The sequence below is a fragment of the Lepidochelys kempii genome, chromosome 18 (assembly GCF_965140285.1).
Source record: "Lepidochelys kempii isolate rLepKem1 chromosome 18, rLepKem1.hap1, whole genome shotgun sequence".
NCBI classification, from domain to species: Eukaryota; Metazoa; Chordata; order Testudines; family Cheloniidae; genus Lepidochelys; species Lepidochelys kempii.
In genome coordinates this window covers 22,879,303-22,906,038 of record NC_136397.1, presented here as the reverse complement: position 1 = coordinate 22,906,038, position 26,736 = coordinate 22,879,303, and the positions used below count along the sequence as shown (strand labels likewise).

Here is a 26,736-nt window from a genome sequence, read left to right as displayed (position 1 = left end):
ATGAGCTTCCCTGCAACCACAAATTATAGTGTGGAAAAAAAATTCCGTAACCTGCGTGACTGCTTTGGAAAACAAAGGTAAACGGGAAAGCAAAGTCAGCCAAAACCAACGGCTGAAATACATGGTTAAAGAAATAAAGCACATGGGTGTGAATTCAAGGCGTTATTGGTTCCTTCAGTATCATGTACAATTTACTAAATAGAAGGGTTGATGGGTCAAACAACAGAGTTTTCAGAATAACTTGGTTCACTGAAAGAATCTGTTACGGGAAAACATGTGATTTGTTAAAGGTCCGATCCAAAGCTCAACTGACAGCTCTCACGAAGGTTGATCCAAGGACTTATGAGCCATGACACCAAGTCAAAGTCTTAAAGCCCCCTCTTACTAAATGAGCCCCATGTAGTAGCCCTTGTTAATACCTGCAAAACAAGTGCAGCTGCAAGGCACATCCCACCTTGCACTGATCTATTACAACTGTTGCAATATGGTTAATTTCTTTTTAACGATATAAACTCTATAAGGAGTTAGTTACTCTCAAACTCTGAGCAAGCCGAAGATCATGCCTACGTTTTTAAGCAAGGGAAATTTGCCAGGCTATATGTGGGAACTGACCTGTATCGCTCCGATATTCTCCATTAACTGGTCTGCATTGGAAGCGCCGAGCAAAACGGAGCTAACTCCTTCGTTCCTCAGACACCAGGCTGGAGTGACAGAAAGGGTTAAGGGAGCTAAGGACAGGGGGTTCACTGCGGCGCACACACGTCATTCTTTACTTTAATAAAAAATGCAGTGCAGAGCTGCAGAAGCAGCTCTTCATTCTCCGGCCACAACTGGCCGGAGCGTCCAGCGCGTGGAAGAACTCGATGCAAGGTGCTGTGCACATACAACCCACAGCATGTTTATACGGCCAGGAGAGGCGGGCTTGGTGGGGGAGATGTGCCCAGGCAGGGAGGGCACCTCGGTTAGGCTTTCTCTGGCCATGGAGGCTGGTATTTCCCGCTCTGACAGACTCCACCTGTCTCGGGGCAACCGTGGGCAGTGAATAGAGGAAACGAAATTCCGGTCTCCTCGGAGCAGCTTTTCATGCGAGCAGGCGCAAGAGAAGCAAGGAGCTGGGCCGGATGGTCTGGAATTCGGTATCACTGCCAGGGAACGAGGCTATTCTTATCCAGTGCCCCGCTGCTGCATTCCAGTGACAAAGGCTGGGGGAGGACGATCTCTCTTGCTCTGCGTCTTGCAAGCTGCTTACCGATCGCGAGCTGTGGCAAGGTGCATCCTAGGCGCTCTGCAATGGCTTGCAGCTCCTTCAGCTTTGCCTGCTGTCTCCTTCCCTCTTCACTCAGGATCTTGTCTTTTAGCCATTGGTATCCCTTTGAAAAGAGAGGCACATTGAGGGAGAGGGGAAAGAGTCCTTAGCATCTGCCTCCTCCCCAGTCTGCTTCTAGAGACGGGGCGTCACTGGCTGGGGACGCAGACAGGCTGATGCCAGCACTCGCTTGGGACCCAGGTCAGCTCCCACTGAAAGCAATGGAAAGGTGCTTCTGGGAGTCAAAGGGAGCTGGCAATGTGCTCATTGTAGGTCCAGAGGCCAGCGCAGGGGGTTCTTCCACTTGAACTTAGTGTCACAGACGCAGAGGGAACAATCCAATGGAAATGGGGTTTATTGTGTGTGTGTTCTATCACTCCGGCATACGTCAAGGGACTTCCCATAAATCTTTGGGGCTATAATGCAAAGATATCAAGGATTCTGTACAGAATCCCCCAAACCCGCACAAGGAACATGAAGCGAAGCGGCGTTCTAGCCAGAGATCTCGGTAACGGGGTGACCCTCACACAGGAATGCTTAGCACAAGGACCAGAACGCGTGAGGGGTCTCAGTTGTGACACTGCAGTAAAATTAAACACACCTTTGCAGCAGGCGGCTAATTAAAGGTAGATCCCCTCCGACACCATATTACTTAATGCAGGTGCAGAATTCATTGGAACAAGGGGGGAATGATGCGTTTTGCCTACAGTGCCTGTCCTTCCAAGTGGGGTAGTGCAGCCCCCCAGAATCAACTCCCTCAGCTCCCCTCATATGATCCTGAAACCAAACTGGCCTCAAGCAAGGAGACCAAGTACTGGGAGGCAACAGGAACCCCCCCATACTGGCTGCAGGATAAAATCTCAAATGCAAGGGGTGATAAAGAGACACCGTTCCACCCAGCATCCCTCGCACCAACCCACAAATCATGCTGCACCTCTTCCTCACCTTCAACGATGCTCTGGAGTAAGGGGGGATTCCACCATCATATTTTCCAGAAACAATTCCACAGGCCAGCGGGGACCAGGTCATGGCGCCAACCCCTGAGAAGAGAAAGAACATTTACTGAGGGCACTATAGGTTCCTGCTGAGAGCCGGGGTGGGGTGGGGGTGGGGGTGGAGGAGGGATCAATTGCACACACGGCTATCTGCCAGTTTTGTTCCTATTTTTAGCATCTCTTGGTAAGTACCGTTAGAGAACCAGACATTTTCCTTCGGGCAGTGTTGGTCTGGGGGCAGCTGCCAGCTGTATGAGCCCTGCTCCAAAATCCTGCCCCTAAAAGTGAGCAAGCTCAGAACACAGGGTAGAGAAAACAGGGGTGTGGCTGTCAGTGCTGCTGGGAGGATGTGATTTGGGAGCAGGACGCAGCATGGGAGGAAAAAGGAGGGGGCCCCTGCTAGAGAGGAAATGCTTGGACAAGTGGGAGATAGTCTTTTTTAAAATGAGGTTGGGGAAATGTTTTAGAGTCTAACCCTAGGCAGGATTTCTGGGCTAATGGCACAAGTAATTATTTAAAAGCACAGAAGAAGAGCTGTTGACTATTTGTGCACTATTGTACATGGCGAATACCTGCGAGAGCATTTTTTTGTGTGCTCGGCCCTGCCAGGTGTTGAACCCGTGGTCCCCGAGCCAGCAGAACACTCCAGCTTGCGATTAACTTTAAATCTGGAGCCATTTTCCAAAAAAATCTACTAAACTGGTCGTTAGCGTCACTGCTCAAGTGACTGATGTTTATTTGTTAAGTGCTTTTTTTTTTAGATTTTTATCAGTCATATCCATTCCTTTGAAATGGTGTGGGGGACATCAGACAGTAGCCATTGAGAGTCAAAAAACGGAGTTATATAATTCTTAACACACAAACTGCTGACAGTGCACGCCGAAACGAACCAAGGGATGGTCCTTCGACCAAACTCCCAGGTTCTCGGGCACCACTTTCCCCAGCTGTTCATTTTGATTGTTATTGATGGAAATATTTTTCCACGGTTTGTGTGTGTGTGATGAAATCAACATTTACTGATAAAAATCGAATCCTTCCCAGCCTATAAATATCATATGTCATTAAAGCCCTTCCCTGCTAAGACAACACACACGTTTCCATGGATACAGTAACTACGGTCGCCTTTCTTTGGTTTATTTAATGAAGCAGTTTGAATAGGGGAGACATTTGTCTGTACCCAGGAAGCCCGTCTTTGTGTAAAGGGCTCGACAGGCCAGACCTCATCCTACTTTACAAATGGGCCGTAGGCCAGGAATGCACAGCACAGGCTTGGCCAGGCAGCTGGGAAGCCTCCAAGTACAGCAAAGAGTGAAACTCTAGAGAAGAGTTGTCAAGTCTGTAAATGACCCAGCTTTGGCTTCTAAGAGGAAGATGCCTCCTCTGTCCTGTGCTCTCTGGCTTTTTTATACTCTTCAGAGGTAACGTGCGTCTCTCTCTCTCTCGGTCTCTCATGCGCACACACAAAGGTTTGTCTGGGTACATCAGGAGTTTGGGAATCAGGCCTCAGCACTTAGAATTTCTCTCCTAATTCCAGGCTGCTTTTTCTGATTATGATATAAACTCAATCTTGTAAAAGGATTTCAGCCAGAGCAAAGACACCGAGTGACTTGGCATGGCCCAAATAATGCCAGGTTAGGGTGTGCAACAGCCACTCCAGGGCACTCAGAAGTTAAACAATTACCAAAGCCAGTGGCTCCGACTTGGCATGAATATGAAATGTGCACCATGATCACACACTGGGTTAGCAGCGTGGAGGAGACGCCAGCTAAAGGGCCATGACACCAACTCAGCAGCAGCTCGGCCTGGCCAGAGCTCTGATATTCAGATGGGGCTAGATCATGCAGCGTGATCCCCCTTTGCTGTGGCAGAGGCTGGGAACAAGCATGGCTTCGGGGTGACAAACAGGTCTGACAAGGCTGCTGAGATTTATTTTCCCTAAAACTGTGCCTATTTCCCCCATATCTTAGCACATTTATTCAGTTTTTTAAAAACTATTTTTGTACATTTCAAACCGCAACCCCCCAAGTGCCCCATGGATACAGATACGGGGCCTCGTGCCGATGTGGCATGTTGTACGAGCTGAAGGGACACGGCCAGCTCTGGGGACTCAGAAGATCGCTGGTTTTTTTTTAGTTTGCCATAAAGATGCAGTTTTGGGGCAACCAAAAGCATTTGCGAAGTTGGGGTGAATTCAGCAAATTGTTCTGACGTTTTTCCAGAATTTTTGTCCTCCCTTTTTATCTGGTTGAAACTGATTGTTCAACCCCAATGAAATCTTTTCAGTTTTTCATTTTGACAAGAAAAGAAATTATTAAAAAACAAATGCTTTTTTCTAAACAAAACGTTGAAACGGTTTATGTTGGAAACGTTGAAACAGTCAGGGTTTAGCTTTGAATTTTTTGTGGATGTTTTTGTTCAGGCCTGGATTGGAGCCGTGTGGCTTGGGCCCCTCTCTAGATTGCCGTTTTTATACTTGGCCCATGTGCGCACTGCCCCCGGACCAACCCCAGCCCTCCTCAATGGAAACCAGGGGTCTGTTGCCCGATTATTGTTCCATTGGGAAAGGCAATTCTTTCTAGAAACAAAAGCCAGGGGCTGGGCATTCCGGGCAGCTGAGCTGAATATCGACAGACCCTTTATGACAGGACTGAGCCTCTCAACTCCTGCTCCCTTCCCTGAGAGTGCCCAGCTGTGCCCCCAGCCAGCCTCAGAGAACATGTAAGGCGTGGGGGGGCTTTGTACCTATCTTGTGAAAGAGCTCAGGGAGTTGCACCTCCACCTTCTCCCTCTGGAACATGTGGTACTCGGCTTGCTCACATATCGGCGGGATTAGGTTAAACTGCCGTGCCACTGAGTACGCTTCCTGCAAGCACAAAGATAAATGCAAATCAGCATCATTCCCTATAGGGCAGGGCTGCCCCGCCCCATGCTCTCCTCCTGGAGCAGGGCGAGACCTCCAGGTCGTCCCCACGGCACTGGGGCTGGGACGTCTGGAGACCCTGCCTGGCGGGTGAAAGGGAGTAACCCAGGGACATGGAGAGAGTGGCTATCGCCGAAACAGAACTAATTTGTTCCTGCGGCTGATGGGGACCCAGGGCCTCGCTGAACAAGCAGAGACTGGAGGGCTCAGTCCTATGGGAGATTTGCCCATTGGCAGGCCCCAGTGGGACTTTATCTTTGACTTCAAAGGGCACGAGCCAGCCTCTGGGGTCTCCGACTGCAAATGTGGTGCCCAGGCTCAGCCCGAGAGGTCTGTATGTGTGGAGCATTCCGGCGCTCTGGGGCTGGCTCTGCACTGACAAGTGCTTTAATGCCAGGGTAGCCACGTCACCACCTGTCAGCATTCAGCTGGAAGGGGCTCGAAAAGGCCCAGATTTGGCCCCAGGGCTCCTGAGATGCTGCCTTGGAGACAGCTGCAGACATGGGGGCTGACACAAAGTTCTGTCTGTTACCAGGGAGACGGGCACATTGAGAGGAAAAGGCGACTGGCTGGAGAGTCTCAAGTCAAAGGATTTAGCTAGAAATCATGTTAAAATTTGCCCAAAAGTTGGAGCAGATTGAGCCAGCAGAGCACACAGAGCTGGGAAGGGCCAGAGGGGGAAATCTCTCACTGAAGCGTCTCAGACCAGCGAGGAGAGAGAATGAGAGGGGGAGAGGAAACCAGGTGAGCTGGGGGCTCCTGTGACAGCAATGACAGGGATTTCCTGCTCAGGTGTCCTTCTCGCTGACCGTTACTGTGCTACCTCCTTTCCCAGCCAAGGAACCCTTTCCCCTATGGCACGAGCCTGACACACTCTGATGAGCTGTCCTATCAGATCTAAAAATAATTACAGCTAAAATACGTCTGCAAGCAGTCGGCTCCTGACAGCTCCTGTCTAATTAAATCACCATCAACGGAGCACTTCTCTCCAAAACACTGCAGAGAGGCACTTTGCTCTGGCGACGGCAGTCTGCTCGGCCTCTGCTTAGCATCAGCAGCGCGCAGATCATTTATTTATGGCGTGTCTTCTGGCCCTTGCATTTCAGCAATGGGAACACACGGGCATGCATGTGCCCACACACAGGCGTGTACACACACACAGTACCATGATCTCCATGGAGCTCCAGCGCGATGTTCCCCAGTACATGGCCATTCCCTGGTTGATAACATGGGTCATTGCTCTCACCGTCTCTGTCAAAAAGGAAGGGAAGGCAAGGAGGGAGACGTCAGCCTGGCACGCAGAGCTGGAGCTATTCCGTAAATAAAGACTGTGACACCAAAAGGAAAGGGGGGATTTGACTGCACAGACATCTTGCAAGCAGTGTACTTCCAGACTTCAAACTTGGAGACAGGAGTTTTACAAGGAAATTAAAAAACAAAAACGAACGAACAAAAACCAAAAAGCCAACCCACAACAGAGACTGCTCGTGAAATCATTTCCCCATATTAATTACTTGTCCAAATCTGTAAAGAATAATCGAATGCAAAAATAAACAAACAAACCAACAATCGCCAGAGATTGGGTTGGAAAGTGACCTTTTTATGGCCGCTTGTGCTGAAATGAGGGTGAGAAGAAACAGAGGGATGTAAATTATGATGCCATAAGAATTGAGGTTTTTTTAGTTAGTTGCTTTTTGGAGGAATAATAGGATTAGCCTAGAAGAAAATAACCATTTGCAATGGACCAGTGAAACGTAATGAGGTCACAATCAAATAGGTGAAATGCAGTACAGAGTGGTGGAAAACAATGTCCAATCTCACGGATGTTCACGCTCTCCTGTGAGATGGGGGATGGACAGGAGCCACAGGATATATTGCACCCATGTGTGGGGGAAAAAAATAACATCTTCAAGGTCCTACAAAAAACAGACCCGAAGACTCAGTTTTCCATCTAAACAGAGGAAAACCAGATCAAATCCACCAGGATGGAACAGCTGTCACAGGAGGGGAGACATTAAAAAAACCACAACAAAAAAAGTAGAAACATTTCTGGGAGACCAACTTCTTTGGGGAGCAGGGCTTGACTCTGTGTGTGTGTGTGGGTGGGTAGGGGGGGTGGGGTGGGATAGTTTGGGAGAGGGAGAGGGAAACAGCACAATGTTTGTGCAGTTCTTAACACCTTCCAATTTTGTTTCTGGGCATCATTGCTCTGCTGCACTGAGATTTATGAACCCAACTCCGAGGTCCGTTCAGAACTCCCTGTGCAGGGACAGACGAGCTCAAAAACTCTACCCCTGAGCATCTGGAATCAGAAGATTTCAGAGACTGAGGAATCCAGGAGGAGCTGGAACTGCTGGATGTTAAGGATGGTTAAAAAACCCTCACCTCCAGCTTTGCCCTGATAGTTTAGCTGCTGTGAACTTCAGAGATTATTACTAATAAGAAAAATTCATCATTAGAAAACATCCATTAGCTATGAAAAACAGAGGGCAAATTCTGTCTGTATAAAGACTTATGAAAAGCAAATATTGCAGCTGATTGTAGGAACCCATTAAGTTAGTTTGGCCTCATGGTTAATATTGCATCTAAAAACAGCTAACGTTCAGATTTTTCTTTTTTGAAGGTTGTCACTGTGATGTTTGGCAAATACAGGGACGGCCCACCAAAGGTGCTGAATGTATGTAGTGGATCCAGCGGGAGATATCTAGAAAAGGCAGCTCTAAGAATACATTGCTTGCAAGGTTGGTTGCAAATGTTGCGGTACAAAGGAAAGATTGCAAACAAGTGTTTCTAAAAACAATCCATTGATGGCCTGAAAAAATAAACCCGATATAATATATAAATCAATGTGATTATACACACACACACTCACTCAGACAAAAGTGTATGTATCCCTGTCTTCTGTCTGTTTCAAGGTGGGAAGCAGACAATGGTATGTGTTTGTCTAAGTGCGATGCTAAACATGCTGGAACATAAAGAGAGAGAACGAGACCGCAAAACCTGAGGCTCCTCATTTGACACTCGCCCAAATGTTTTAAACAGCTACTGATTTTGCGTGCTTTGAGGCATTTAGGGCTGATTTTCAGGGCACAGAGTGCTTACAGCTGCAGGGGCCGCTCAGGGCGGCTGCCCCTATGCAGCTCCTGTGATAATCAGCACTGGTATCTCCAGTTGGGACAACCAAAAACTCGACCGTCAGTTTCTGAACGGGTGCGAAGATGCTTTGTCTTTTATTAGACTTGGAGTCGCGCTGTTCAGCACAGGTTCAAGTGCCCCGTTGCTGACACTGGCCCTCAGCATCTGCTAGTGTTAAAAAAGGCTTGAGAAAGCAGCAGCGAGTTAGAACATGCAGTTCCCATGGCCTGGTCTCCATGACGCCCACAGGCTGCAGCCTGCAGATTGCAAACTTCTCCTTGGACCACAAGCCACAATCCTTCCAAAGACGCTAATTACGTTTGCGAAGTCGCAAAGGGGGCAGAGCTCCATTAGGTGGTGGCTTCATTAAGTTATGTTAGTAGCTGCCACCCGAGAGTGCTCTGCAGCAAGCTCTCAGTTCCTTGTAACATCCAACTAGCCCTTATCGCAGAGTCAGCCCTGTGCTGGTTTAAACGTTTCTCTCGCTTCCTCAGAGCTGCTTTAGGAAGCGTCACTGAACAGGTTTAAAATACTGAAATCAGAGAGAACGTTTTTCAGTCTCCAAAAACCTCCTTTCTGGGCTGAGACCCAAGGTGGAAGGCTTCAGCTCTGAGGAAGGGATCGTTAGGAAATTCTGAGCACGCAGAAGCAGGAGGATGAGGAAAGTCCAAATGTCAAGAGCTCTATAGCTTGTACTTTCATGAAGGGAGACTCAGATTAGCAACCAGAAGCAAACAATTCCTGGAAAGGCCATGTAAACTCCTTGATCTGCGGGGAGTGTGCTAGGCATCGGGTCAGCCTTCTAGCTGTCTGGGGCAAACCCTGCTCGTGCCACCCAGTCCACGTAGCTGGAGTCTCCATTGGGGCAAGGGCTGAGGAATCTTCCCATGCCAAGACACAGGGGATGAAATCTTGACCTTACTGAAGTCAAGGGGAGTTTTGCCATTAACTTTGGGGGGCCAGGATTACACCCAGTCTCTGCAGCTGCCACCAGTATTTAAAGAAAACACTTTACACACACACACACACACACACACACACACACACACCGACCTCCAAGATGCAGAGTAACAAATGCAAACAACCCCAATCTTCTTTTACCCTTGTTCTCCCTTCTCTACAACCTTCCTCTTGGTCTCTTGTCTGAATGTAGGCAAACAGAAGACGAGGTCTCTGCCCCATGGAGCTTACCGTCGAAGCCGCTATGCACATTCATGGTACTGCATTAGCAAAAACCACCATCCCCCTAATTTTGTTTCTTTTAGCTTAATTAAACCAAGGAAAGAGGTGCCAGAGAGTTTGAGACTCAATTGGCTAGTTAAAATGGGAAGTTACAGCATAATTTTAAGGTGTCAGTCAAACCGCTGCTGCCCTGGTCTGTTGCTGCCTTTTCTTTTCTTTTTTAGAAACACTGTCAGGAGTCCCCGTTCACAGGCTCTCCAGCCAAGTCTGAACCATGCAGGCTGAGTTTGAAGCCAAGGCATAAACTCATGCCAAGGAGAGAAGCAAAAAGAAAAAGTCACACCAGGCTTCACATGTCCATCACATGCACTGACAGAGTGTTACAGTTTAGCTAAGTGCTGGGCTTGTGCAAACGAAAGTTTTCCATAGAAATAAAATCTGGCAGGTCTGTAATACATCTTGCACAAGATCACAAGCCATTACAAGGAGGAAGAATAGCCCGTCATAAGCAGAAAGAGCAATGACTATCAGAGCTGGGCAAAATGGGCATTTCTTACGTCACAGGAATAGGCTCAGCAGGTTACATGCAGCTGGGGTCACATTTGGTCATTAGCTCTATTCCACTTGCCCCTTTAATTTAAAAAATCCCATGGGAAAATAAGTCTCCAGTCTCCATGCCAAAGTTCCAGACACTAATGCTTGAATAACCATATTAAAAATGTATCGCAAGTAGACGGCAATAGACGTTCAGTTCAATAATGAACAGGAATAAGACGACCGAATGCGTTGTACCTATTGTACATATTCATAGCTGGGACTGTAAAAAGCTAGACTGGCATGGATATATAGCCAGCCAACTATTAGCCTTTTGGTCCCAACCTAGTGCTGGTAAAGGGATGCCCCCTCAGTGGTAGCAACCCCCTGTGGGAATCGACTCTGAACAGGGCTGAAAACTCTGTCCCCTTATTTTAATGTAGTCTTTGGTCAAAGTTTGCCACCGCAGGGAGCGCAGTTACACAGAATTTTGCCCAACCCTAGTACATACTCATAAAAAAAAAAAAATCATCCAACCACATTCCTTATGCAAGACCAGGCGCATTCAATGGGGTGAAAAAACCAGCATAACATGTTATTTCAGTAACTGACTAGACGGACTTTGGGAGCCAATTCGTTCAACTTACCAGACAGCCGTATTTTCTGATGCTAATGTAAACTTATCAGCACTCAACCCACAGCATGGGCTTTAAAGTGGAGAGTCTCGTGGACTTTAAAACTTCTGGGTGAGGACCATCACAACTTGCTTGTTCTCCCCTGGACTACTGATTTGTTCACCCTGATCCCTGAACTGCTCTCCTCCAAGATCACAAGCATGTTAGGAAACATGTTATTTTAATGAACCAATGAACTAGGCTTTAATGCAGAATTTCAAACTGCGGGGACCTCCTGTCATACAGACAAGCAGAGCAGAAAATGGCACGTCATGCACTGAACAAAGGAAAGGAACAAAAGAATGAAGTGACATGAATCGAGGGAAGAGAACGAGAAGAACTAATCACTATTTTGCTTTTTACTTGCAAGATGTTCTCAAAGGCAAGTGGGGTTTTTTGTTTGTTTTCCTTTGTGCATTTTATGGAAAAGTTTGCCACGGGGGAAAGGAAGTCGTGTAAATAAAAATACAGAGTCTGTCCCATAAAATGCTGTTTGGACACAGAAGTCAATATTCGGACTGCGGGTACGATGTACCTTCTATGATGAATGTTCTTGACTTGGAAGAACTAAATGGGTCCCCTGGTGATAAAAGAAAGATTTAAAGAGACCAGAGTTTACAACTGCTGGCATATTACAATGAACGGCATGACAAAAGGGTCTGGGTCTGGAGGAAGAATAACCCGCTATCAAAGCACCATTAAAACAGCCTGTTCCAGAAGCAGAGCGCATCCTGAGAAGGCCCCTTTACATGGGGATGGAGGGGGATTGAGGTTGAAAAAGATTTTTGGTTGGTTTGTTTACATATGCTGAACGTATTAACACATGAAACAATTGCTACATAATGGAAAACGCACCATAACTAAAAACCCGTCACCAACATCATGATTCAAACATTCAAAACATCAAAAAATAAAATGCAATGAAAAATTCAGACCTGATTTGGCTAATAAGATGTTAAACTAACAAGGAATTAACAGTTCCTTCTTAGAATGGGCGAGTATGTAATCCAGAAATGGGACAGGCCATGAAATGAGAAAAGTTAGATCTGTTGCGGAGGTACAAACTGCTAGCACAGCAGCTTGAGAAAATTATTATAATGATCGTAAGTATGAATTGTATTATCCAAGAACCTAGGAGCGCCAGTCATGGACCTGGGCTCTGTCATGCTGGGCAAACACGGACTGAAAAAAGGGAGATAACGCAGAGAGAAGCACATTCAGGCCCGGAAAGCCTGAGCGTAAGAGTTCCCCATGACATGAGCAAGGGGAACGACCCCTGAGAAGCCCTTTGACTGGTGCCCCTCTATTACACTTTGCTGGGGGAGAGAAAGAGGTTATTCTGAAAACGATTTGGTGGCCCGCGGCCCGTGCTCCTACTCCCCAACGCTACACTCTTTAGAAGTCGCTCCCTACTTCTGGACGCAAATGGCGAGACCATGGCTAATCCACCAGTCTCAGCTGCCTGCTGACCAGTATCCCGAAACAGGAACAGGCTCTCAGGGAGAAACTGGCAGTAGAACCTACCTTCCATGGGTGTGTTGGGATCTGGTCTGTTCGCAAACACAACATCCACGTACTCTAACTGCAGCCGTTCTAAGGAAGCCTTCAGACCTGGTGATGAGCAAACAAGGACAAAAGGCCATCAAGTACAGTTCCCCACTGAGCTCCCCGCTTCGTTAGCACTAAAGAGAACGTCCCAGCACTTCGCAAACACAGGCTCCGAAGAGCTGCACTAACGCTCGTGAGATGGTGCCCTGAGGCCCAGGGATCCCAGCTTTGCTGAGGCTGTTCCAGAGTGTTAAGAGCACCACGACCCACATCTGCGCGAGAGGGCTGAGCTGTGCCGCGTGCTCCGTGGAGAGACCCGGCTCGCTGCTGCTCCACTGGGAAGGGCAGCCCCAGCCCCAGCTCTCACAAAGGCTGGCCACTCCCTGGATTTCTGCTTGGAGTAATGAACAGAATGAAAACCATCTCAGGGGAAGAGCTGCAGAAGTGGTGACGCTAAAATGTATCCAACCTCTGCCCAACAGGGGCCAGTTGCCGGGCGATTTGAATTACACTTATAACAACTCTCAAGGGAATATTCAGCTCATTGTTATAAACAATAACTACCAGCACATGCCTCTCCCCCACCCTGCTCCTTCTTCCAAGCCAGGAGGTCATGATGTCAGTTGTTGGCGTCTGCAAGGCACTCTGCAGTGCCATTAACGCCATCTTGGCAGGACAGCGCACCCACCAGGTGTGTGTGGGGGCAGGTGTGTCCCAGCCGCTGGGACATGGCAAAGCAGTCACTGAAGCAGCCCAAGGGATGGGCTCAGCTGGAGCCCTGTCGAAGCGTGTTTGTTCCTTCTCTCGAATGGGAACACCCCAGGTCCCTCAGACTCTCCCACCTTACTATACAGGAGCAGCAGATAGGCCTCAACCCAGCAAAGCACATGGTTAAGCATGTGAGTAGTTCCATTCAGTTAAGTGCTCATGTGCTTAAAGTTAAGCACGTGCTCAAGTGCCTTGCAGGGTCAGGCTCACATACAGCATTAAAGCAGACGTGCTCTCTCACCTTCTATGATGTGTTTTCTGGACAGTCCCCTCTCAGTCTCTGCTCTGAAAAAGAACAGGCCCAGGTTAGCAGAGTACAGTACAACGACGACAATTACGGTGCTGGGTGAAATTAGCCAGCGTTACTTACTTTCCTCCCCAGAAGATTTTGGTTGTGATGACCAGGCTAGAGCGCCTGTAAAGAGAAACAGAAAGTCACTGCATAAAATGTACCAAACCAAGGTTCCCTTTCGCCCTCTGTGCTCCCATCCCTGCACTCACCGCCCCAAGCTGACGCTCGCCCACAGCTTCCAGTTACGCAAATACCCTCTTCCCAACTCACTGGTCCGCGGAACGTAAGTGATTCAGCACCAACCACTGCTCCGAGTCATGCTGGGGCACAGCCAGAATAATTCTATTGACTTTGCAGTGGAGTTACTGCGGATTTACCCCAGTGTAAGGAAGGTTAGAGTCAGGCCCTTAGTGATCCGCTTGGCTGTTTGATCAGACGCCTTCACTAGCCCAGATCAGAGGTGTTACCTCTAGGACCCACCTCACCTTGAATGATCCTGGGGTTAAGCCTTTAGGGTGAGATTGTCAAGAGTACGATCGGTGTTTAGGAGCACAAATCCCTATGAAAATCACTGAGGCACTTCGGAAAGTCCCAACCTTGGGTATGGCCCTGTAGCCCAAAGTCACTTTGCTTCAGGGCCATCCTGCAGGCTACAGCATGGCAACTACTAGGAGAAACCACTACCAGCTCCAACTACCGTGAACTTACTGAACCAGCTGCTATGGTCCCGTGCCTACTCCAGACTCAAGAGGCTGTTTGCTGAAAAGCCATTATTCGCGTGCCTGAACTAAAATGTTTGGACTCTTAAATCAGTGTCCAGGACAGCTAAACCAGACTCTCATTGGGCCCACATTACGTTGCAGTGTGAGACTGCAATCATCAAAGGGCTCCAGCCACAATGGGCTGGCCATGATCCTAGTATGACTGCCTAAGACTGTTCTTTATGGCGGAGTGCATGGTGAGAGAGGCCAGGAGCGGTCCTGGAGTCAGCGGTGTAAATAGAAAACTACTCAGGCAACACCCCGCCGGGCTCCAATGGCATCTCAAAGCAGATGTGCACCAATTTGCTCAGAACTTTGGTGCTGGAAAAAGAAGAGGACGATGAACAGGCATGTGGGGTGCCACGGTTCGCCTCTGAGTACTGACAGGAGAGCTCCTCATGGGATTTGCTAAAAAGTCAATTACCTTTAATTACTGGGAGCTGCAGTCACATGGTAATTAATGCAAAGAAACAATATTGGTGGAACAAGATGACAAGTATAAATAATTGAGTGGGAAAAATGTACCCGATAACCACTGACTGGGAGGATAATTGTGGCATTCTGGAGGGAAGGAAATACAGACTTTCTGACAATCCTACTATGATTAATGATTCATGCCCAACTGCAGCGAGCTGGTATTTGAAATTGCTCTTCCCTGTGACTTTTACAATTTGAGATAATTTCAAACACCTCCCCGAAGAAACGCCACTCTGCTCTGACCCAGCCAGGACAGGGGAGAGGTGCCAGGCTGTGATGGACTGACGAGCCCTGGACATCTCCATCAGGAACAGGAATGGAGATTTACCAGGGGAAACACTGAGATTAAGAGACCATTGTCTTGCTTGAAACTGGCATGTACCTTGGGCCCCCGAGCTACCAGAAGACTGAATGCCAGCCATAAAGAAGGCATTATTATTTCATGCCATTACAACAACCTAGAAGGCAGAAACTCTCTTCATTCATAGGAACAAGTCCAGGACAGGCAGCAGCAGTGAAAGATTCCTCTACCTTGCCCTGGAGCGATCACTGCTAGGGACCAGAGAGGGGATTTCAGACTCCATGTCCCGAATTTCGTGCTCACTGGTGCACTACTCCCTGCAAATCCCTGCACAGTTATTTGACTCCTCACCTTGATGCCTACCGTTAATTTCCTTCCTTCCGTATCAAACACGGCAGTTATCAAGGAAACTGCCTAAGGCATAAAAATGAAACACTCTGGTTCTAACATGGCACTTGGCTTAAGGAAGAATAAAATTACCTCCAACCCTTCTTCTTAATAATATTTCCCAACACAACTTCGGCCCTGCAATGAGAGAGAAACAAAAATGATGATTTCATCAGACTGGTATAGAAATTAGGTCCAAACCATTTCAATCATGGCTCTCAATGGAGGGATCCCATGTATTTCAAATCCCTGGTGTTAAAATGTTATTAAGGAGCTATGGAGAACAAGACAATTTGAGGCTACCCCATGCCCCACCCACTCCAATGACTATTAATGGGCTCTCTGAACAAAGAGGAATCCTGCATGTTGTTTACATTGCAGTACAGGATCAAGTGACAGCTGGAATTTTCTTGGCATTTGTCAGGGTCAAAGATAAAAATATCCTGGCCACAGGCAACGTAATTTCCTCCTTCCTTTGCACTGTCCTGCAGTGTATAAAGAAATGCTCTCTCTAATTGCTTGTTATACATCTTAGCAACAGAGATGGGACAAGAATGCAATGTGCATTACATTTATACCCACCACATCCCCTGTGCTGCTCACTTGGGCCTTTGCATCCCTTCACTAACCGATCCCAACCCTACTTCCCACGGGACTCATGGCAGGCACAGATCGTGAAAGCTGAATATGATGTCACCCATCTCCTCAGCCTCTTTTGTATGGACAAACGGAGCCCATCAGTGGCGAAGGGAGGGCGTAGCTGGACAAAACGTGGCATGCGTTCAGGTTATCGGAGCTCAGCCCACTAGCAGTACTGTGGCTCATGGCTGATAATGGCAGGATTTGGCTATTCAGATCTGTCATGGCACAAATGACTCCCTACAAATAGGATTCATAATGGCCTCTCTTCTTTAGAGTGAGAAAACAGGTCAGAGAGATTCAGGTTGTTTGCTAGTGGGATCTCCGGCTGGGATGTGCTGGAGTGGAACTGTGCATGTCTTCTCCAGCAAGAGCGGCAATAGGTAAGGAAGACCAAAGCCACAGGTAAGAGAGAGACATTCTTCCATTATACGTAACGCCTCTCTCACCCACCCCACTCCAGAGACAGCTCTCCATTGCCATCCGTCAGGAGCCAATTCCATAGCCGTTGCTCAAACCCGCTTTGGCAGGTTGCTTTGCCCCTGTAGATGCTGCTGCAGGACTGGCTCCTCCAACATTTCGATTTTGAAATAAATACATGGACTTGAACATCACACTGGGATTAATGTGTGTGGCTTGTTCCTATTTGGCACTGCTGTGCCAGCTCTGGGTAGGAGCCCAAGTTCCAGTGTGGCCCAGAGGCGAGGACGCTACCAACTGAGCCATGAAAACATCTGTGCTTGGACTGTGTGGAGTGCCCAGACACACACAACTGAATTGATCTTCGCTCTTGGCCATGTCAGGCATATTTTGTTCCTGGGCAATTTAATTTTTAATGTGCAATTATTCATGAAACCTCTCAGACACTACATTCTGGAACCATCATCCTTTCCAGTCACAACGTTACTGCGTCTCTTTGGGAGGAGACCGGAAAAACCGACCCTTAGTCATTAACTTAAAGAGACATGCGTGACGCTTCATTGGATTTGTTCTGTGCTGTGCAAGTGTCTAAAACCAAAGATGAGACGCTGAACAGGTCAGACTGCAGGACCTTCATTTCGTACAGTCAATAAAAGGTTCCGCGACACAGAGGAACACTTTCAGTCATCCCAATTAATTCACTGTCGCTAGGGTTTAATACACAGCACACGACATGTTGAGACTCTTTCACCAATGCTTTCAAGTACACTTAATCACCAAAAGATGTTCCCTAAGAGCTACAGGAAAAGTGGTTCTCCATGTTTTCCATACTTGGACCTTCCTGCCTTCTCGCTAGGACACAACCTCCCACTTAGCAACATGGAAATGGCAAGGCAGCCATGACGCCCAGCGTCTGTTCATGACCCTTCGGGAATGATTGCAATTTCTACCTACAAGTATCCTGCGCCAGGCCTTCGTTTTGTTGCCCGCCACATTCTCATCACTCGGCCCTCCTCACAGCTTACCCCTTGTTATTGCTCAGACAGCAACAGGAATAAGACCAGGCTGCACTGTGTTAGGCGCTGTAGGGACACACAGGCAGATGTGTCACGACGCTGAAGAGCTACGATATTTCATCGGAGCCCAGGCACAAAGTGATGGAAGGAGAGGAGTGGAAAGGTTAATGAGGAGAAAGTCACTGTGCTGACATGGGTTAGCTGTACCACAGCACAGCGGATTCTCGTTGTCGGAAAAGTTCATAAGAAAAAATAAATAAATAGGGTCAGCTCTCCGTATCTCCTGTCTTCTCCTAATGCAGCCCATTCACACATAAGTCATGAACATATAAACGTTCCATAGAACGTGCCGCCTTTTCCCAGAAAGAAACACTGCAAGTGAGTACTGTCACAAAGGGCTATTGAAGAAGTAGACGCTAGGATCTATATTATAGGCAAACAAAAAAATTATAGGGCGAGAAAAGGGCCAAGAGAGAGTGCCTACCTGTTCTGTAACACATAAGAACGGCCACAGTGGGTCAGACCAAAGGTACATCTAGCCCAGGGTCCTGTCTTCCAACAGTGGCCAATGCCAGGTGCCCCAGAGGGAACGAACAGAACAGGGAATCATCAAGTGATCCGTCCAGTCATGTCACCCATTCCCAGCTTCTGGCAAACAGAGGCTAGGGACACCATCCCTGCCCATCCTGGCTAATAGCCATTGATGGACCTATCCTCTATGAACTTATCTAGTTCTTTAACAACTACCAAGAAGAAAATTTCAGCCACAAATTCAGAAATTTTTCAAAAAAGAAGAGTTTTTAAAATAAAAACTGTCCTGCTCTGCTCCTGATGGCATGGAAGATAAGCTGGGTTACTCAGGAAGTGCTGTACCATCAGCGAGACAAGAGGATAGAACAGGCTGTGGTCAGCCAACCAAAAAATGGAGTGCACCAATCTCAAACTCTTTCAGCCACCTGAACTGAAACAGGAACAAGCATCTGTTAAATCTCAGAGGCAACACTGACTCCCAGATGTAACTTTTCTGGCCTCAGGGAATTAGAGGGAGGCTACTCTTTGATAACATCTAAGGATCAGGTTCAAAGACCCTTGAGTTCAACAGGAGTTTGACTCTCGGGATCTGGCTCTTGATAAGTGAGTTCATTCAAAACACATCTGGGGGGGCTTAGCCTCATGGCCCATAGGCCTGAAGAGGCAGTTGAGTGGCGCACAGGACTTGTGCATGGGTCTTCTGTAAAACTGGGGGGGCAGACGGAGGATCTTGCCCCAGGAGCTCAGTTCATTAATTCTGGTAGGGAAAACCCCTGAACTGGCACCATGTCAGTGCTGGTGGCCTAGCTGTCTGGACTCTCAGCAAGGCAGGGCTGTAGTGATGACCAGTAGAGCTTGCCTTGAGCTGGGAAAGAATTAGGAAATTTGAGGTTCTTTCCACACAGTAGGGTTTTGCCTCTAGACCAAATGCATACTGCACTGCTCCCCCGGTATGCTGTCATCCATGTGTCCCCCTGTACTGATCACCCATCACCTCCCCTTAGACACTGCACAGCAAACTCTCTCCCTCAGTCCTTTTTTGTATTCATTTTTTTCTCATAAAAACTTCGGAAGAAATATATTTTTTAGATGTGAAAGGGATGGGGCGGCCCAACCCCCACTTCCCCTGCTACTCACAGTCTGACCTGTTGAACCAGGATACCACATACAAAGGCAAAAGAACTGCCAGCCTGTCTAAAATCCATGCCCAGTTACACACAGAGGGATTCAGACCACCTGCTAGTAATATGCAAGCAAATGCCACGGAAACCCAGTGAGAGCAGGAACAAACGTTCTGCACCTCATGGCGTCTACTTCTTCTATTTCATTTTTCATCAGCATCAGGCTGTGACATTTTTCTAACGATTGAGACAGGTTCTGGTGCTTGTAATTTACTGACTGTCCCTCCAAATCGATGGTTGCCCATGCACCCCTCTCTGGTTCACAGCAGAGCCTTGTTTTGCCTGGTCACGGTGCTGGTCAAAGTCAGTGTAGATGAGATGAGCTATAGCTGCTCAAGCACCATTTCATAGCAATTTGTACAATCCTAATCCCTTGACAACCTCTGCCTTCCAAGTCTTCATCTCTTCTGAGCAGGTGCCCCCACTTATTAGTCCAGACAGACCCAGGCTCCTTCGCAGTTCACGGTGCGTAGGCAAGGGGACGGAGGCAGCTCGTTCTCTGAAGGAGAACTGGGTTCTCCACGTGAGACATCTGTGCAGAATCTTTTTTTGACTTTTTCTCTGATTTTGTCTGTTTCAGTGCTGTCGAAGCACCTGGAGTCAGGGATAAGTGCTTCAAACGCACTGAAACAAACAGAAATAAAATACATTGATTCACTGACTGTGCCGGGCCAGTGGGAAATGGCAGTTTGAGCGGATGTCTATCTACAGTACTTATTTGGGCCCCGTTTCTGAGCAGGCCCAAGATCCTGCACCCAGCTGGGTTTATAGGCCTGGCTAGATCCCATAGTGGTTTTCTGAGACTAGCCAGGAGGCAGGCAGTGTGTCGAGGAACCAAACCCCATGAATTTACCCTTCAAGACATAGAGAGGCTGTAACAATTTTGTGGCTCTCAGGAATGCGTTTTGCACAGGCCAACTTGTATTATGTCCTGCCCCCAAGCCGAGTTTGGGACTAAACGCGGCACAGCTGCAGACCTTTCTCACCGCATTTCCCAGGCTGGAGCAGCAACGGAGACAACTAACTTTTCAAACAATTTTTCTCAACCTCTTTCACAGTCTGTTCTGTTGGGTGAACACAGCTTTTGTTTGGATCTTAAACCATGAAATGCCTGGCTAACCTGGCAGGAGCGCTGAACACCCTGGCACTCCTCCCCAGTGATTGCTCCTTTGCCATGAACAGAAAATTAGATGGGACCCCTGGCCGACTGATACAGTCAGAGCAGGGGGATTAAGGGAAAACGTATCTGCAATCTGTCACTGGGCTGAAGCAGTGCTGGGGCTTGGGGGTTGATAGTCATAGTTTGAACGGCTGGGGAATGCAGACAGTGTCTTCACTGCCACAGAAAGTGTTTTTCCATTGGGATACCTATCGCCATGTAAAATCCAAGCAGAGATGTAGCTGTTTTTACTTCGATGAAGCTAATTGTGTTCAACCTTATACCCCTCTCCTCGACAATAAGGGGTTTACCTCAAGGTAGCGAGATGAGGTAAATACTCCCATGCCTTGTTCCCACTGGGATTTTACCTGGCGATAGCCATCCTGATGGAAACACACACCTTTTTCACAGTGAAGACGCAGCCTGTGTGCTCCATAGTGAAGAGCATTTAATTAGAAGCTAAAAAACCACCTGGATTTTCACTGGCAAAGGAATGCAGAAGGGACATCATCATTCTGGGAGAAAAACTTTATGGGACAGGAGTCTCTGCTGTAATAAAGCTGGTTAAATACTAGAGAGTAAGCACCGGCCACCCGCTGAGGTGAGACCCAGATTTCATTCCTGCTCTGCTCTTTTGCTCTCCATAAGGGCAGGGAGTGAGAGCACAAAGAGCAAGGGGCACAGCAAAGAGTCTTGCAGGGAATCCAGAACACGACATTTTGGGGTTGGGCCGGGGTCTGTGTGCGTTTTAGAGAACTCCGGAGCAAAAGAGAAAATACTGGAGAAAATATAACATAGTAAAGGCACCTCGATCAGGGAAAGTCAGGTAGCCAGGGAAAGTGTCATGCTGAATGTTTACAGCAATCACCCATTCATTAAAACACATCTACTTGTGTCTCCTGGTTAGATAAACATAGAAGGTACCTACTTCCCAGCAGCATAGACTTCTGCTGTGTCAAACAGGTTAATGCCATTGTCGTATGCTAAAGTCATCAGCTGTTCCGCCATCTGCAAAGAAACATTTGTAACGTTTATAGAGAGCCCGTTGTAGAAAGCAGGAGCCTAGAAACCCCTTGGCATGAGCGTTATATCAATAAAACGCACGTGTCACACAGCACACAGTAGCATGCTTAGATCAGACATTACAAATTAGGCTGCCTAAAGTTGGGCACCTAATGAGGTGATCTGATTATTTAGATGCCTAACTCTAGGCAGCCACGGTTGGCCTCATGCCAAAGAAACACCATGCAAATTGCACACTATTTAAGCCAGCATATTTTCCCCCATATCAGGATGCACTCAGTAGCTTATGAATATAAAGAGGGAATAACGAGCACACACTGCAATATGATTTTTCTCCTCCCACTTTTATAATCCAGTGTTCAGAAAATTGATTTTTTATGGTATTAGCTCAGACTACAGCTAGCATCTGTTGGCTCAGAAAAACCGTGATGCAAGTATTGCGTTGTAGACGTTTACGACACAGAATGGAGAAGGTGTCCTGAACGGATGACTATAAAGTTGCCTCCTAATCTGTATTACCAGGGAAGGCTACAGGTGCAACATGTGTTTCACAAATGTTACTGGTAAACTGACTACACCTTCTGAAAGTCTGGCTTCACAGAAACAACACGACCTTAAAAACTTCACCATCCCCATGAGATTCAAGTTCCGACATCCATGTACAATGGAACAGAGCTGTTCATGTTTTCTGAGTCTATTTGCTTGAAGAAAAGCATCTGCTACATTCAGCTGTGTTTGTGCCCCCTTTTGTGTTCATTTCCCACAAACATTACAGCAAATCACCTTACAGACCAGGGTGTTCGTACAAAGTCACTTGAGACTATGTGCTGACGCCGAATTTTGAACTCTTAGAACCAGTCTTTCATTGCTAATTATTTGTGTTTAAGACTAATGCTCACCGAGTTAGGGATCACAAAGGCTACCATGTGACCTGTGTGTCCAATTAAACTAACCAATGCATCTCAAATTTTGAATATTAGATAGCTGGAACAAACAGCTCATGAGCAAACTCCTCCTGGAACAATTGTGAAAAGTATTTGGTTTGAATTTAGTCTCTGTTCTTGGAGATTATTCACCAATTATGTGCTGCAAATTATTTGCTCAGCAGTAAGTACTAGTCTTGGTGGATAATAATTAGCCAAAGGAAGGATAATTTTTGTTTCTTTTGGCCATAATCATAAAAACGAATCTAGCTAATTTGAAAAACAAAGTTGAAACATGTCAGACAAACATGAATATTTATGCATCTCTATAGTGAAAACTGGTAAGTATTACAGAACCTTTATTCATTATGACACGTTTCAGAGTAGCAGCCGTGTTAGTCTGTATTCGCAAAAAGAACAGGAGGACTTGTGGCACCTTAGAGACTCACCAATTTATTTGAGCATAAGCTTTCGTGACCTACATTTCGTTGCATCCGATGAAGTGGGCTGTAGCTCACGAAAGCTGATGCTCAAATAAATTGGTTAGTCTCTAGGGTGCCACAAGTCCTCCTCTTCTTTATTCATTATGAAGATTTCCCATAAAAAGGGTTATTGGCAACACTGAGGCTCGGTCACTTCAAATAATAAAAGGAACTAGACTGCGGAGTCTCCTGAAGGGGATTTTCAGTACAATGAAAGGAGACTGAAATAAGAACTGTATCTTTGACCTATGGAGTAGGCAGCACAAAACAGGGAACAATTCTTACCTCATCTGTAATCTGCCCTCCAAACGTCACCCATGTTCCTGTAAAGGGAAAGAAGGGAAAACACTCATTCTGAAAACACAAGTACAAAACATGTACAACTTAGCTGTGCTCTGAAAGGCACTATAACTGTGGAAAAGGGAGCTCCAGACTGAATTAATCTGTAGGTCAATAACAGAGAAACACTGGAACAAACCAAACGCAGTCAGTCCTATGCTAGCCTGTCAATACCAAGCTGGCCCCACTGTTCTTCCTTCTGGGATATAAAATATCCCTGCCCAGAGCCTGTGGGTGGATGAGTGAACCAGGCTCTCAGGGCCTCCCTACCTCTTGCTGTTGCATTTAGACTGTCTGTCTCCCTCTCTCATTGTGTTTGCCTGACTCGGGCAGAAGACTTTTATCATCCGGGTGGATGCTCAAGGATACCAAATGCTAGGGTTCTCCAACGCCTTCCTGCCAGGTCAAGCCCTCCCACCAAATTAGGATGGAGCATTGTACTTCTGCCCTTGCCATTTGCAACACCTATTTGCCCTTCCCAGCCAACAACCTGCAGGGAACAGTTAACTAAACCACTTCCGATTTGCTAGTGGAGACCCGTCCGCCTGTAATGACCCCACTGCCTGACATTACAGCATGAATCACCAGACCAGGAACCTGTAATAGCTCATCTGTTTGCCACTTCCTCTCCGCACTGTTGCCTTCCCTATTCTACTCCAGATAGCGGATACCCAGAGCTCTCTCAATGCTGGCCAATTTTAGCTCTGTTGCAGCTTGGCAAAGGCACGAGGAGCCACAGAGGTACTGGTGCAGCTTCTCTGCAGACTCAGTGCTGGCCTACACAACACATTTTTCCAGTTATACAGAACAGTTAGACAGGTACAACTCCTTCCAAAATGACAAACTAAGCTGGAAAAAGATCCCCCACCCACCCACCCACCAGAATAAGAGGGTCCACATGGGGAGTTCTACTGGTATAACTACAGCGGTTTAAATACACACCTTTCCTTATACCAGTATAACTTTCCCATGTAGACAAGCCCTTAGAAAGACAAGGGTGCGTTGGTTGCACTCACTCCACATTTGGAACGTTATCTGAGCAACCAAATATCTAGAAAGTTAGCCTGTCTGGATACAATCAGTTACAGCAGATTCTGAATTCTGCACAAACTCTGCAAACTACAGCTCAAGGGTGGATCATTCTTGAAGTACATTAACTTGGAAGCTCTGAACACGAGTGTTCATGAAGAAGTGAGAACAATGCCTTGCAGCTCATTTCACATAAAGAAAAAGAGGTTTTAAGTTGTTCATTGCAGTCCATCTGAACGACAGCACTCGAAGAATCAGACATTTCTTTCTGCAGTCACCATGCTGTGAGGAGCAGCAGCTGTCTTAAGTTGTTGGTACCCTTTAACAGATACAGTGCTCTACTACCAATGCTAGTAGGAGGGCTGATAAAACAGTTCTGTTTAATGCCCCCCTTTTCAGACACTGACAAATCTGAAAAACAAATTACCTTTTGGGCTGAGATTTCTCAGGCTTGTTATAAGCCCAGGGGAAAATGCCTTTTTTCTTTTTGAAAAGTTTGATAAAATTTCATTCAGACAAGAAAAACTGATTTTCACTGTTTACATTTTTCGGATGCTTCGTTTTCATGATGGTGACTCAAACGGCTTTTCTTTTAAAAGTGAACTACAATGGGAAAACCCTCGGCATGTTCTTTTTCCTTCTTTACGATGGATAAAAAAGGCCTCTATGTTTCTCTTCCCCCCCAACAAGCAACATTTTTAGTTTTCCGTTTGTCTTTTACATTAAAATGTCAAGGTGCGAGTCTCTGGGGACTGGACATGCAAAAGTCAAGACCGTGAAAGTTGATCAACTGAAAGAGACGGGGTTTTTACTCAGATTGTTTAATTCTCCGGTTTCTTTTTGTTAATACTTATTTAACTTCTTGGGCTTATTAACGTTTTGGATACAGGACGCTTCTGTCAAAAGATTTAACTGCTCACCTTGCAATGAAGGTGTGAGAGCTTAAACTAACCCTACGTTCTCCAACGGTGGCAGGCAGTATAGCTGTAGCCGTGGCAGTCCCTTGTCACTCAGACATTCGCCAAGACACACACAGCAGCTACTCCAGAAAAACAACAACAACTACACTTGAGGTTTCTGCTATTTCTATAAGAAGCACCGAAGAAGCAGAACTCCATTCCCCAACCTGGCCAGCTTGTGTCATACATCACAACGAAGCCAAAGAGAGCCTAAGTGTACTCGGCAGCTCACGGCTGAGCTTTAAACTGAGCGTGGACTTAGCCCTCGCTGAGGGCTGGTGTCTTTGCAAACCAAATTCACGTGCGACGTGCTGAAGTGCTCTGACAACCATATGCAGCAAATGGCACAAATGTTTCTTTTGACATACTTTTAAATGTCTTGAGCACATGGGTCTCTTGAGGAGCAAACGCAAAGAGATGCCCGTTTGTCAACCCATCCATGACAGCAGCCCAAGTAAACCTGTAACCACCACATATTTTAATACAGAAAACCAATCGGGGATACAACATGCACTAAGCACACAGGAGGATTTCAGAGTCTGGTAACCATGCTGTCTGCGAGGCCACGATCCAGGCTGATTCACTGGGGGAAATGCCGAGGTTTAGGACAGAACAGAAATCTGTGGTTAGATCTGGTTACTTGGTAACCAGCAGTTAGCAACAACAACGCAGGGAAATGCCGCACTAGTAGCTGGATCCGGTTTCGGGTCATCCATTTTTAATGCAACATGGGATCAGAGGAACATCGCTCTGATCAATGCAAAAGGTGCAGCTCCCTTCACCTGCCACCTCCACCTTGGGGGCCTGTCTCTTGCTTAAATAACTGAGGGAAGAAATCATTGTGAAGATGATTGCTTACCAATGGACACTGGAGAGGTATGAGAGAGTGCCCCCGACGATCAAGTCACTTACCTAAGCCAAGGCAGGATACTCGCAACCCTGATTTCCCAAGATTTCTGAAAAAGAGAAACACCTCTTAATAACCAGTGGAAATGCCAGAAATAGGATGTGCCATAGCTACACGGGACAGATGATACGTGTGGTGTCCCCAATCCCCATCCCTTCAGCAAACGTCACAGGAACATCAGTTTCCAAAACTATACACAGAAAGGACAGGGGTTTCCGTGCTTTGCACTCCAATCAACACAAAGTGCTGTACGGGAAGTGTTTAGCTAAGCTCGTGTCTTTGAATGAACCAAGAGTACAATGTATTCCCCAGGCACCACCGTGGAGCGGCAGTTCATAACACTTCTCCTCAACTGCTGATCAAGTGAAATTACTGGTTTCACTACAGGGAAATTATGCAGCTACATATGTATGCATATATAGATAGTTAGAGGAAGAGAGACCTCCACACTGTCAAAAAAAAGGCAAAGCTCGTGAAGCCACTTTAAATAAAAGGCATTAAAAATAACTTTTATCCTCTGCATTCACTGTTCTTGGAAGATAATTTCAGTACTATTTTAATGACGACTTTTTGATCCTGTTCTTAATAATTACTTACACACACAACACGCTGTTTTCATGGTGGTGGTGGTCTGGATTTTCTAGTTTTCTATTTGGTCTTTGTACTGAATTGATAAAGTGAAACACTGAAAATTAGACTGCATTATTATTGTAAGAAAGTTCTGAAGCGTACCAGGTGTATTGTAAAGAACATGCAAACTCAACCAGTAAGTCGTGGTTATGGGTACGACACTTAACAACCCCCTCGCAACCAACCAACCTCATGTTGGTCATTGAACAGGTACAAAA

At 46.8% G+C, this 26,736-nt stretch overlaps 1 protein-coding gene across 13 annotated transcripts in view; it reads right to left on the bottom strand.

Moving 5' to 3' along the window:
* The window catches only part of KCNAB2 (potassium voltage-gated channel subfamily A regulatory beta subunit 2), a 113,278-nt gene that overhangs the window by 4,481 nt on the left and 82,061 nt on the right, over window positions 1-26,736 (bottom strand). For 9 of the 13 annotated variants that reach the window (XM_073316253.2, XM_073316255.2, XM_073316252.2 and 6 more), the window contains 13 exons: window positions 25,894-25,937; window positions 22,940-22,977; window positions 21,155-21,234; window positions 15,374-15,418; window positions 13,433-13,477; window positions 13,304-13,347; window positions 12,271-12,357; window positions 11,282-11,326; window positions 6,387-6,472; window positions 5,044-5,164; window positions 2,252-2,346; window positions 1,250-1,370; window positions 613-701 (listed from right to left, as the gene is read on the bottom strand). In XM_073316253.2, coding sequence (XP_073172354.1) covers window positions 613-701; window positions 1,250-1,370; window positions 2,252-2,346; window positions 5,044-5,164; window positions 6,387-6,472; window positions 11,282-11,326; window positions 12,271-12,357; window positions 13,304-13,347; window positions 13,433-13,477; window positions 15,374-15,418; window positions 21,155-21,234; window positions 22,940-22,977; window positions 25,894-25,937 — 940 coding nt within the window. Of the gene's footprint in view, window positions 1-612; window positions 702-1,249; window positions 1,371-2,251; window positions 2,347-5,043; window positions 5,165-6,386; window positions 6,473-11,281; window positions 11,327-12,270; window positions 12,358-13,303; window positions 13,348-13,432; window positions 13,478-15,373; window positions 15,419-21,154; window positions 21,235-22,939; window positions 22,978-25,893; window positions 25,938-26,485; window positions 26,553-26,736 lie in introns of those variants that run through there. The other 4 variants (XM_073316259.2, XM_073316260.2, XM_073316251.2 and 1 more) reach the window with 2 other exon arrangements.